Raw genomic sequence first — 11,899 nt, 5'->3', positions numbered from 1 at the left:
TTACCTGTATTGAGTTTTTAAAGTTATCTGTTCTGTAGCATATTAAGTTAGCCTGAATAACAATCAACTCAAATGGAGTGTCAAAGAAATTTTCTTCTTTCAGAATTGCATGATAATGCTTTGTTTTCCTGTCTCAGGCTGGCAAAAGATGATTAACGCCAACATAGTTACTAGGATTAAAGAAACAACAAAGATTTGGGTCTATACACACTATCTGGAGTGATTTAATTATTTAAATTTCACTTTCAGGTCCAGGAAGGAGCTCCACTCTGAAAAAGACCTTGACGACAAGTTTCAATCTGCAACATTGTCTGGATTTGCTGCTGGAGTAGAAAAGGTGTTCAAAGCATGGAGAGTTTGAGGCCCAAAGGCAAGCATCCATTCTCGCGCATTAAAAAAATGTTTCTCCCTCAGGATGCAACATTCCTCACAGCTTCATTTACTTTCCCTTACATAGACCGATGGCAGTGCTGCGTCCAATCTCCTCGTGACTGTGTGTAGGCTTTCCATTATTCCCAGAGACCCACATCTGCGTACTCTGAGGAGTTTTTCTTTAAATATCCCTTCATAGCACAATTTTTTTAAAGTGACATTGGGTCATTGTTGAAAACTGTCAGTTTTGGGACAAACTGCAGCTTCTGGGATTTACTCAGACGATCAAACTTCTCACAACTTGCACCAGGAAACCAAGACATGCTCTGCTGGAAGGTGAAATGCTTTTTTTCCTACCCCAGCTGGCTTTCAAATTAGGTCAAGTTAACGTGTCTTGACACGACTCCTACTTCGACTTGTCAAGACTTCACAAGTTTCCGGTTGGGCATTCAGGAATCCAAGCACTTTGAAATATTGCTTTATATGCAACCAGGTTTTGTTTAGCCCCTCAAAAAAAGCAGAACTATGAAAGAGATTTTGCAAACTGGTTCTGGGGTTTTTAATCCTTACTGGTCCAAAAGTGGAAAAGCATGAGAGGCCCCATGGGCCAAAAGTTACAAACTGTCTCACATGTACTATCAAACCCTTACACATGCAGTCCAACCGTCTTACACATGCTACCGATGACTTCTCTCACTTCAAGATGACACAGGGACACATCTACAAGACCAATTTTAACTGAGGATAATTAATTAACAAAAAGCTTTAACGTCTTATAACTGCCGGAGAGAAACTTAAAATGTGAATCAGATATAAACTGGAGGTGCGCTTTTATTTTAAATCGAGTGCAGGATAGTTTTCTGCCATTTCCGAAGAGGCGGCGAGTTTTACCGCAATGGTAGATGGGGGTTCAGGTGCTGGCTGTCGGCTTCTATCCAACTCTTCAAATAATGCTGACACTACTGTAGGAGCACTAACGATGTCATTTTTCTGTCTGTGAAAACCCGCCTTTTCCTGCCTGGGGTCCAATCAGAAACTGAAGTTTAAAGTCAGACGCTGTAAGAGAGTTTGTAAGTTTTGTCCCATGGGGCCTCTCATAGAAAGCAGTTGATGACTCACCTCCTCCGTCAATAAGGAGGGGCCACAGATTCAGGAGAGAGTAAAAACTCAGAGTGGACGCCACTCACTTGACCTGAACTTCGAACACAGATCTTGTCGCACAGAGTAGGACTGAAACTTTTTAAAAGGCAACTTCTTTACACACAGCAGGACTGAAATCAGAGCTCAGAAGCACAACAAAGGCAAAGAAGAAACTTGTTCAACAGGATTTCTCTGTTCTTTGGAGGGTAAGGCTTGATCTAACGGCTGATTTCAACATTTTATGGAACAATTTGTTCTTCAGTTTTAGGGATTAACTGTTTTCTACATCTCTGCTATTTTCTTATTTGCAGACATGACTTTAAATACATCCATCAACACCAATGACTGTTCTGTTGCTAGCAATGATCTGTATAAGTTCTATGCAGCTGTGATGATTGTGATTTTTATCTTGGCTTTGCCTCTGAACGCATCGGTCCTCCACCTCTTCATATTCAAGCTCAAGTTCTGGAAATCCAACAGCAACAACATTTTTCTCTTCAACCTGGTGCTGGCAGACATTCTGCTGCTGATCTGTTTGCCAATCAAGGCTCATAACTTCATTGATGGAAATAGGAGGAGTCAGACAGACGTCATCTGCAAAGCGATGCTGTTTATGTTGTTTTTAAATCGTGGCGCCAGCATCGCCTTCCTAACGGTGATCTCTATAGATCGATATTATAACGTGGTGCACCCAGGCAGAAAAAACCTCCTGAAGGTTCTGAAGAAATCTCCCTACATCTCAATCTTCATCTGGGTGTTGCTTCTGCCTCTCACCATTCCCACCATGATGAGGAGCTTCGACTGCTGCAACAGCCTCGACATCGATAAGACAAATGGCCCGGGAAATAAGACTTCTTGGAGGGAGGTAAGGCTCTTATCTTGTTTGCATCAGCAGTGTGAAATGGGAAAAACACTGAAAATGTGATTCATAAGAGATTGAAACTCTTTTGCAACCAGTTTACCTCCTTTGTAGGAAAAAGAGTCACAGTTAATGACAGCATTTCAATAAGTTCTAGTGACACTTTTCAGTATCATCTCAGTTATACAATGCAATAATTTAATTTGAAAATAAGGAAATGAGTCAATCATTTGGCTGAGAGTCTTGGAGAAAGTCTGTCAAGCTACTTGCTGAGTTTTTAATGAACTTTCTGTTGGGTTGTTGATGTTTATGACAATCTCAATTTGTGTTTTGTTTGATAAATTTTCCCGCAGCCTGAAGATGTAGCCAGAGAGGTGGTTTTCTTCACCCAGATCTTCATCCCCTTCATCATCCTGGTCTACTGCACCGTTCGCATTGTCAATCGATTGAAGAAGAAATCCGTTGGGGATAAGACGAAACTAAGGCGAGCGGTCCTCCTCGTGACCACTGTCATGGTTGTTTTCTCCTTCTGTTTTCTGCCGTGCGCCATCGCCAGGATGGTGCTGCTGATCTTTAGGGTCAACGCAGAGCTGGAAAACTTTGAGATAACTGCAGAAGTGGTATTTGATGGCCTCATGGTCCTCTCCTACCTGGACTGTCTGCTGGATCCGCTGATTTACTGCTTCTGTAGCACCAAGTTTAAAGCACTTTATGTCTCCAATTACTTATCTTTTTGCGTGAAAGAACCCCCGGAGCAAATCAGCTCAATGGGAAACACAACACAACCGGCGCGCAACAAAGTCATTTAAAAAAGTGACTTCAAGTTCTGCTGGGTGTTTATGAGCCGATAGCTGCTGTGCAACAACCAGACTGACTGTGCCTCGGATTCCAGGCCCAAGAGAGGCTTTACGTTAAATTATGCTATGAAGATCAGAAATATGAGGAATATTTCAATACATTTTATATCTTAGATGTAAAACGAAGTGCTAATGTGGTTATAACTCTGGATCTATAGCTTCTACTGATGTTGACAGAAGTTCAGTAAGATTTTTTGTTTTTTTATATTGCCAGTACTTTTTCAAGGGAGTTGTGAGTAAAGTATGCACATCTGTTTTTCTTTTCTTCTTGGACTGTGAGATGAGTTACACAACCCCTTCCTGTTAGAGGAATCCTCTGTTCAAATCTGTAGCAGAAATTGTTGAGAGAATATTTTTATTCTGAAAATCTAAATGCAAGAGTGCTTTGAGTAGCAAACCACACTTATGCAACCTGATTGTTTTAGCAGCTAAAGAAAAGTCATTTTGTAATCCAAGTTACGTTTGTTACATACCTCTCTTTCTGACATTTACATTCATTTTTATGAGATTTGAAGGTTACTTTGTGTTATTTTGGTGGGATCTTCTTCACTGTTGTATTTTCCAGATTTCAACATAAGCACAAAATATGACTAGAAACTTTCCTGAATTACAACAGAAGTAATGACTCTTCCTTCTTACCTAGAAAGGTGACATATCCTCCTGTGACTGAGTAACCCCACCTGAATAAACCACATCATTTTAATGATATCATTTTAGTAATACAGGTGAGAAAGGATGAGTACCGTAAGCTGCTCTGTGTCTGTTTAAAAAAAGACTAAACCTCCTCTAGATAATCTGTCATCTGCTGCGTCTGACGCCGACATCCATGAGTCACAACCTTTATGGATTATTACCCAAACTGTCTTTCCAGGATAAACTTTCAACCTCAGCGTCGAAACATGAATCAACCGGCGATAGTTTTAATTCCCTAAAGGTCACACCTGCACTCTCAGAGTGGGGAACCATAAAAAGAGTAAATATTGACAAAGAATTGTCAAAACTCAGAACAGTTTGCTGGTATGTGATACTATCCCAAAGTTTACAAACACATAAAATGTTTAATTTGTTTAATTTGCTCACTTCTCTCAAATTTCACCTGTTTACTACATTAATAATGTATTTTTTTTTTTTTTTGGAAGAATGTGTCTTTATGTGTTCAAAAATAAACTGTCAAATTTATTCTGGGTCGAGTCTGTAGTGAAAAGTAATCCCATATCACCATGTTGCCACCACCGTGTTTGGTTGCAGTATATTTTCCTGTTTTTGGACCAAGCAAACATTTTACAACTGTGGCCTGAAAGGTAAATGTTGTGCTTTCTCTGTGCGATCTGTCATTGCTTTTATCACGTCGTAAAGTGAACAGTAAATGTCTTCTGCACTGATATGTGACAAACACTTGGACATCATACACCCAAAAAATGGCTTTTGTTTACAAGAGTTATTGTGTAAATACTTCTGTGCTGTAAATAAAGGTGTAGGGTGTGATTTTTCCAAATACAACGTATTTAAATATAACATTTAATTTCTACTCTCTGCTCCTTTATGCAAACATTTAATCTATATGTGTATTTTTTTTTACAAACAATTAAAGCAAAGCTTCAATGTGTGAGTATGAGTGATATCTACAGTCACAATGTGCAAATTACAAATAACACAACCATCCAATCTCAAGCTAAAATGGTAGAAATAATCACATGTTATATAACTATTATAACTTTGTGTTGTTTGGTTAGTTTAATCTGTTAGAATGACAGGTTTTACCGAATCAAAGCAGGTTAAAATATTTTAAAACAGAAGGACACACAAATCTCTTGGAGGCAAAAATGTAAATAAATAATCCTCTGCATTAACTTGGCTTCACATTCGTAAACAGATTCTTTTCTAAACAACATTTTTAGTCACATTTTAACATTCAGTCGCTGTTTTTCTTCAGCTTTTTATCAGACATCTTAAGTTAAAGCCAAAACTAACTGGTACTTAAAGCTGGTCTGAAACAATCAATCGGATTAGTTGTGATTAATCAATTATTAAAATGATTTAGTCACTGATTAATCATTAACTGGAGACACTCAGTTAACGAGACTTTTTAAAGTCTAATAAAAAACTAAAAAAGGACTTTTTTAAAGAACAGCATAGTAAGAGTAGTCATTAATCCAAAACTGTTTAAAAAATACACATTTTTGCATTTAAGATTAAAAGAAAAGGCTTTGTCTGTAAAAATGTTTAGAGCTCTTCAAGTGAGATACTTTTAGCTTCACTTGGTTCAAATTCTATAAAGAAATATAGAATTTGAACCTATATTTCAAATTCTGATGAATAACTGCTGTCCAGTTATTCATCTGAAAAACGATCAACACTTCAACCCTGCACTGAAGTTTTTGAGCTCCACGTGCTTCCTTTGCTACAAAGCGCCCTCTAAAGGAATGTTGTGTTACTGCATTTTAGGCAATAATTTTTTATTTTCATTAAAAATCTAATTAAATTAATTGTTTATTTGCATTTCCTTTCCTCTAAAATAATACTAAGTGGTTAAAGGAGATATCTGCAGAATGTGCCAATTTTTTAGCAGATTAATCGTCAGAATATTTGATAGAATACTGAAGTAATTATTAGTTGCAGCCCTAATTTCACACTTTCCTAACATTACCCACCTTGAGCAAATCCCTACAATCTGTGGAGGCATCATGCTGCCACTACCATGCTTCACTGTGGGTATGGTGCTATTTTGATGATGTCAACAAATAACAGATTACAGGTCTCTGTGTTTTCATTCTGACTCAACCTTCAAATCATGAGTCTAGACATTAGAAAAATATTGCTTGCGTTACTCACCAGGATGTGTCAGAAGTTTCTGCAGCCCCTCACTGTCGCTGTTGGCTTCTTGAAAGCCTCCACAAACAGGTCCAGTTCATCTTAAAACTAACTCCCAGTTCTTGTAAAGCTACTTTTGCCCCATATTGCTTCTTTCTCCAGTGTGTTCAATGGCAGTTCTCATGCTTGATATGCAATGAGATCCATTGCAGACATTTAAGATTTCTTCACCAAAAAGATGCAAAAAGGATTGTTGCAAACAATTATTTTAGTAATTTTAGCAATTTCTCAATTATTCTGTTGATTAATCCAATAATAGATTTGATCAAATAAAGCAGCAATGGATATTAACACACATGTTCATATCTGTGCATCCCTAACAAGCTTGGAAAATTAACTTGCACTAACAGCTCACTTTTTATGTCGACCTGGATAAATATCACAGGTACAAATAAAAAGCAGCATTCTCACTAAAGCACTTTAAAAAATAAACCAACAAAAATATGGATACTCCCGTTTTTGTTTATGTGAGCTACTTGTGCTAAGCATCTACTCTGCCACGCACTTCCCCGCTGTTCCCTCCGGGATAAAGACTTTCATATTAAATAAATCGCGGTAATCAATTTCAGGATGCCTATTGGTCCCCCAAAAAGAATTAAAAAATCTAGGCATTTTCACCAGGCACTGAAATCCCCGCCGACAAAGTGGACATGTACGGAAAGAAGAAGATGTTTGATCGCTCTATGTTATGCTAATAGCGATTAGCAACTACTGCTGGTGGAAGTGAGAGCTTTGCGCAACAGAAATAATTGTCCGGCAGGAACACATGGCGCTAAATAGAATAACATAATTTAACGAAGGTTCGAGAAAAATAATTTACCTAAAGAAATTTTAACAATCGAGGTACCCGAGTCATTCAAAGAATCATGAAAACCCTAAATGCAAAGGAACGAATTTCATAAAAAACTCAAAAGATTTTTATTTCAGTTTAAACAAATTCACTGTGAGTAGAGGTGGGTTTTATGTGTTTGTTTAAGGGTGTGCACGTTTATGCAACCAGGCTGATGATAGATTTTTTTATTGTATTAGCTGTGTCCCTGTAAAATGTTTTGAAAAAAAGTTACTAGATTTGTAGCTTTCTTGAAAAAAGTTGGTAAATTTGTTTTAAAAAGAAGCGGCCCCAGGATGGAGCCTTGGGGAACTCCATATGTAATTTCATTCAGTTTGGATTTAAAATTGCCTATGGACACACAAAAGGTTCTATTGGACAGGTAGGATTTAAACCAGCTGAGAACTATACCAGAAATGCCAACCCAGTTTTCTAATTGTGATAATAAAATGTCCTGATCGACTGTATTCGAATGCAGCACTCAAGTCAAGTAAAACTAATATTGACATTTTATTACGGTCAGTGTTTAGACGGAGGCCATTGAATATTTTGACAAGTGCAGTTTCAGTGCTGTGATGTTGACGGAAGCCTGATTGATGGACATCAAAACAGCTGTTCAGGGCCAGAAAGCCATTTATCTGCTGCAAAACCATTTTTTCTAGTATTTTAGAGAAAAAAGATAAGGTAGATATTGGTTGGTAGTTGCCTAGAATTGATCGGTCTAGATTATACTTTTTGAGAAGTGGTTCAACTACCGCAGTCTTTAGAGCCCGAGGAAAGACTCCAGAGAAGAGGTCCGGAGCCAAAACCTCTGAGACCTTTAAGAATAAACTTGTAGGCATGATGTCAAGGGTTAAACCAAACCATGCCTGCATTACCACAGCTAATTACTGTCAGCATTATACTGAGATCCAAAGTGAAAGCAGACGACTGGAAAGTATCAGGCCTCAAAAAGAGAGAGATTAGATTACAGCAGATGATGTTTCTGACTGGCAGAGTGTGGTAGGGAATAAAAGATGTGCCAAAACCATCACAGCATGACCCATCATACTGGTTATTTCAGCCAAAAGCTAGAGCAAGAAACCAGTTAGAGGCACAGCTACTGGTTCTTTGAAGAACAACGTTTGGGTAGTTAGAAAGCAACAGAAACTGAGAAGACGCATGATTTCTAGAAAATTAGGATTAGGTCAGTTTGTGTTCACACTGAGAGTAAAGTTAGAGAGCAAAGTTTGAAGAATTTCCTGTCACCAAATCACAACTGGTAAATTTTGAGACAAAACAAGAGCGTAGAAAAAAATGCTATAACCTAATCTGGTACATCATGTTCTGAAACTCTCACATTATCATCTCACAGGTTGAACTTTTCTGCTGCTCTGGGGGCTGGGCTTCACTGCCATTGCAAAGCGGCTGGCGGTGCCTGCTGATTTCCGACATTACACTTTTCACATGGTTTCCCTTCTTCTGTAAGAGCATTTTACTTTTAGGTCACTTATCTACTGCATGCATCTTTTGAACCACTTCCTTTTGTCACTGTGGTAAAGTTTTTATGCAACTGGTAAAATGATGACTTCTTTTATAATCTGTTTTCTGGAAGTTCAAATATTTTCCATTCAAAGGGGCAGATAACTGACATTATCCATGACTAACTATTGTTGCCTCCGGTGTCACCTTTGCCAGTGGGTGCAAGACAGAACATGCATACCCTGTATATGTGTGTGTGTGTGTGTGTGTGTGTGTGTGTGTGTGTGTGTGTGTGTGTGTGTGTGTGTGTGTATGTGAGATGTGTTGCAAAAGTAATGTGGCACTGGTTTTGTGCAATATAACCTCATGTCTAGAACATAGTGCGTCAGAGGAGAATAATGAGGCAGCAGCAAAGGGAAGTTATACGGTAAATGTGATGCTTTGCAGGAAGTAAAGTTTAAGTTGGAAATCATTAGCTCTGCATGTTTTAGTGCAGGAGGTTGATTTAATGTTTTACTCCAATAGAACAATCTGTTTAAAGTGTAATTTGTTTGCAATAAGTCAATAAGTGCTTTGGTTTGGATTTTGAAATGAGCACTAAGATATTTGTTAATGTTGAATCAAGTCATTCTCTAAATGGTATCGTCTCACTAATGCATTTCTATTAGGTTGTTTTTGGTAAATGCAGCATTTTTATAAAAACTGAAGGACAAAGTAACTTGATTGTGTTATAAAATGGCTCCATGTGCCTGGAAAATACATAATATTCCCAATTTAAAGGACTAAATCTCTTTAAAAAGAGAAGTGGGCCAAGATTCTTCCACAATATTGCAAAGGAAAGAATAATAATCTGGAAAACAACTGTTTTCTATTAAAGGTGAATTTATAATAAACTCTTTTTTTCTGTTCAATTCTTTTTGACAACAAAATGAAAATCTTTTGCTTTTATTTCTACTTTAAGTTGACCTTGAAATTTTGCTCTCGTTCTATATGAAATATATTAAACTGCTTGTTTCTAACAAGCAGTTTTATTTTATCTTGAAAAACAAAATGTTCATATTTTAGCTGCAAAAACAATTTGTTGGCGTCGGGACTGAACCATATAAGAACAAGTGCTTCTACCCTGTTTTTAGCCGAAATACATTATGTGGTTCACTTCCTGCTGCAGTAAAAGCTTTATAACCCAGAAGAATTATAAATCCATTAGGATCCACAGAGCAAGGACTTCTCTTATGTCAGGCAGTGCACAGGATGACAAAAATGAAGGACTTGATAAAGGTCAGAGCAGAATGCTGAATTTGTTATTTGGTGTGAAAGGCAGCATAAAACCTTAAGGTGCAATAGGCTGAGGAAAAATAAAGCTAAAGGTAAAAGGAAATTACAAAGACAGGCCAAATGAATAAATAATATATTGCTTTGGGCAAGAACTGTTGAAAAGTCTTTACTTACTTACTCTTCTAGGAACCACAAGTTACTTTTTAAGCCTTGTGGTCAAAATATGACTAACAAAATTCGGACAAAGAATTGTATTTTTTCACATCTTACCAGAAGCAACTTTATGACATTTTTTCATAAGTTGCATCAATTAGAGATTTTCCAAGACTCCATAACCTCAGCGTGACTCAAGCCTGCAAGAAACTGATGTCAAGTGTGAAGCATCTGAGAGTGACGTTAAGTTCAGACGGAAGAGAAACAGGCAGAGGAGTGAGCACCGGCACAGGCTGCAGAGCAGAAGGCAGGTAAACTACATCTGCATTCACAGCAGACCTGCTTAGTCCATTTTAATCAAACTCCAGTTTGTTTGTCTAGGAAGTCCAGTTTGTTTGGAGGGCTGTGAATGTGTAATATAGCAAACTAGACTCAGTTGAAGTGAACTCTGATGCAGTTTGAATGCATATGTGAACGCCAAGCGAACTGGAGATCGCTCCGAAAGCAGGAGTGGACTACAGCGCAGGGCATTCTGGGTAAATACAATGAAAACAAACACGCTAGAGGAGGAATTAGCTCCTGGTCTTTTACCAAACCCCAAATCCTACAACCTCTAAAATCTGACACCACTCAATTTTTATTTGCATTTTGCAAAGAAGGAAGTTGAAAGAAATTACTTTGTGACTTTTTCTCATGAGATTGAATTAAGTGGAGATTTACCTACTGATCCCTATAAAACTGGATTAACTTTAGGGATTAAATCTGGATTGCAACAACAATAGACCTGTCTCTTCTTGACCTGCTGGATCCCAGCATTGTGTTTTTCACACATCTTAAAACTGACAAAAGAAAAGGAAAATAAATCACATGAAGATTCAATTGAAATGGTTGAAGGCCAACTGATTCCGATCTGAATGTGAGATCAACGCCTGGTAGAGTTGGTAGTGGTATTCCACAGGGATCTTTACCCAGGCTGCTTTTATTTCTATGTTCATGCTTCCTCTGAGTTGATAGCCAGGTTTATTTTTCTATACAATCTAAACAGGAAACTCCTGTATTGGGGATCTAAATGTTTGCCTGGCTTATAGATGTATTTAATTTTTTATATTGAAGTCAAATGAAACAGGAAACTGTGGTCACAAAACAAACATTTGTCTGTGTAACCAGTTAGTTACTCAGAATTTTACTTCACCAGTTTCTAGAGAAAAGGTTGTTGCATATGATATAGCTTACTAAGAAGACAGCAGAGATAAAATGATACTTATCAGTTTCAAATACTGCTTTATACCAGTTTCAGGTGGGTCAGACGAGTTTTGACACGTTCGCTAGATATTGCAAAGCTTTCTTCAATTTTGTGAATTGTTGATAAAAATCATCACAAATCCAGGTTTCACCTTTTGGACAAAATGAGTTACACCTATCTGTATTTGCAAATATTCACAGAAAAAAAGTTAAATGTAAACGGTACAGAAAATTTATTTTAATGCGATCGCTTTAGGAATGTGACTAACAATAAAAATTAATTTTAAAAGATAAATTATTTAGAAAAATAGGTGGATAACTGCAAAAACACAAAATACAAAGTTTTTTTGGTCTCGCTTCTAATGCAAATATTTTAGTCCACTTTAAATAAAATAAAACTAACTTACAGTAACTTTTCAGCAAGATACAGGATCTTATTTTAAGTCACTAATTTCTTACTTTTGATGAGAAAGTGCTAGTTAAATTGGCAGATTATTTCACTTATAACAAGAAATTTTTCCCATCTTAAATGTGAAATAATCTCCTAATGGAACAAGCATTTTTTTCATCATTATTGAGAAATTAATTACTTAAAATACACTCCTTTATCTACCTGGAAAGTTACTTATAAGTTAGTTTTGTCTTATTTTAAGTGTAGTAATATATTTGCGCTAGAAACTAAACCAAAATTACTTGGTAAGGTTTTGTGTTTTTGCAGTTTTACCCAAAGATTGGACTGAAGTAAGAGCTCTGTTACTTCGTATTACTAGTTTCCTTTTTGTGTCTTTTTAGGCCGAAAGCAGGATCTCATCTCTCTTTGTTGTTTACCAGCAGACGTTT

The 11,899-nt window shown here is 37.2% G+C and overlaps 1 protein-coding gene across 1 annotated transcript; it reads left to right on the top strand.

Annotated features, from left to right (window-relative positions):
* Positions 1 to 1,351: 1,351 nt before the first annotated feature.
* On the top strand, positions 1,352 to 4,830 carry LOC122825212 (hydroxycarboxylic acid receptor 2-like). The gene is made up of 3 exons (XM_044106417.1): positions 1,352 to 1,718; positions 1,824 to 2,377; positions 2,725 to 4,830. Exons 2-3 carry the CDS (start codon positions 1,826 to 1,828, stop codon positions 3,178 to 3,180), a joined length of 1,008 nt encoding a protein of 335 aa, XP_043962352.1. The 5' UTR covers positions 1,352 to 1,718; positions 1,824 to 1,825; the 3' UTR covers positions 3,181 to 4,830.
* The last annotated feature ends 7,069 nt before the right edge of the window (positions 4,831 to 11,899 follow it).

Source organism: Gambusia affinis, linkage group LG22, assembly GCF_019740435.1.
Source record: "Gambusia affinis linkage group LG22, SWU_Gaff_1.0, whole genome shotgun sequence".
In the NCBI taxonomy this organism is placed as follows: domain Eukaryota; kingdom Metazoa; phylum Chordata; class Actinopteri; order Cyprinodontiformes; family Poeciliidae; genus Gambusia; species Gambusia affinis.
Note: the sequence above shows the minus strand (reverse complement) of the source record. Positions and strands in the feature narration are given on the sequence as shown.

Coding starts and splice junctions, on each gene's coding strand:
- LOC122825212 (XM_044106417.1), top strand. CDS start 1,826: ATGACTTTAAATACATCCATCAACACCAATGACTGTTCTGTTGCTAGC. Junction 2,378..2,724: donor ATAAGACTTCTTGGAGGGAG/GTAAGGCTCTTA, acceptor ATTTTCCCGCAG/CCTGAAGATGTAGCCAGAGA.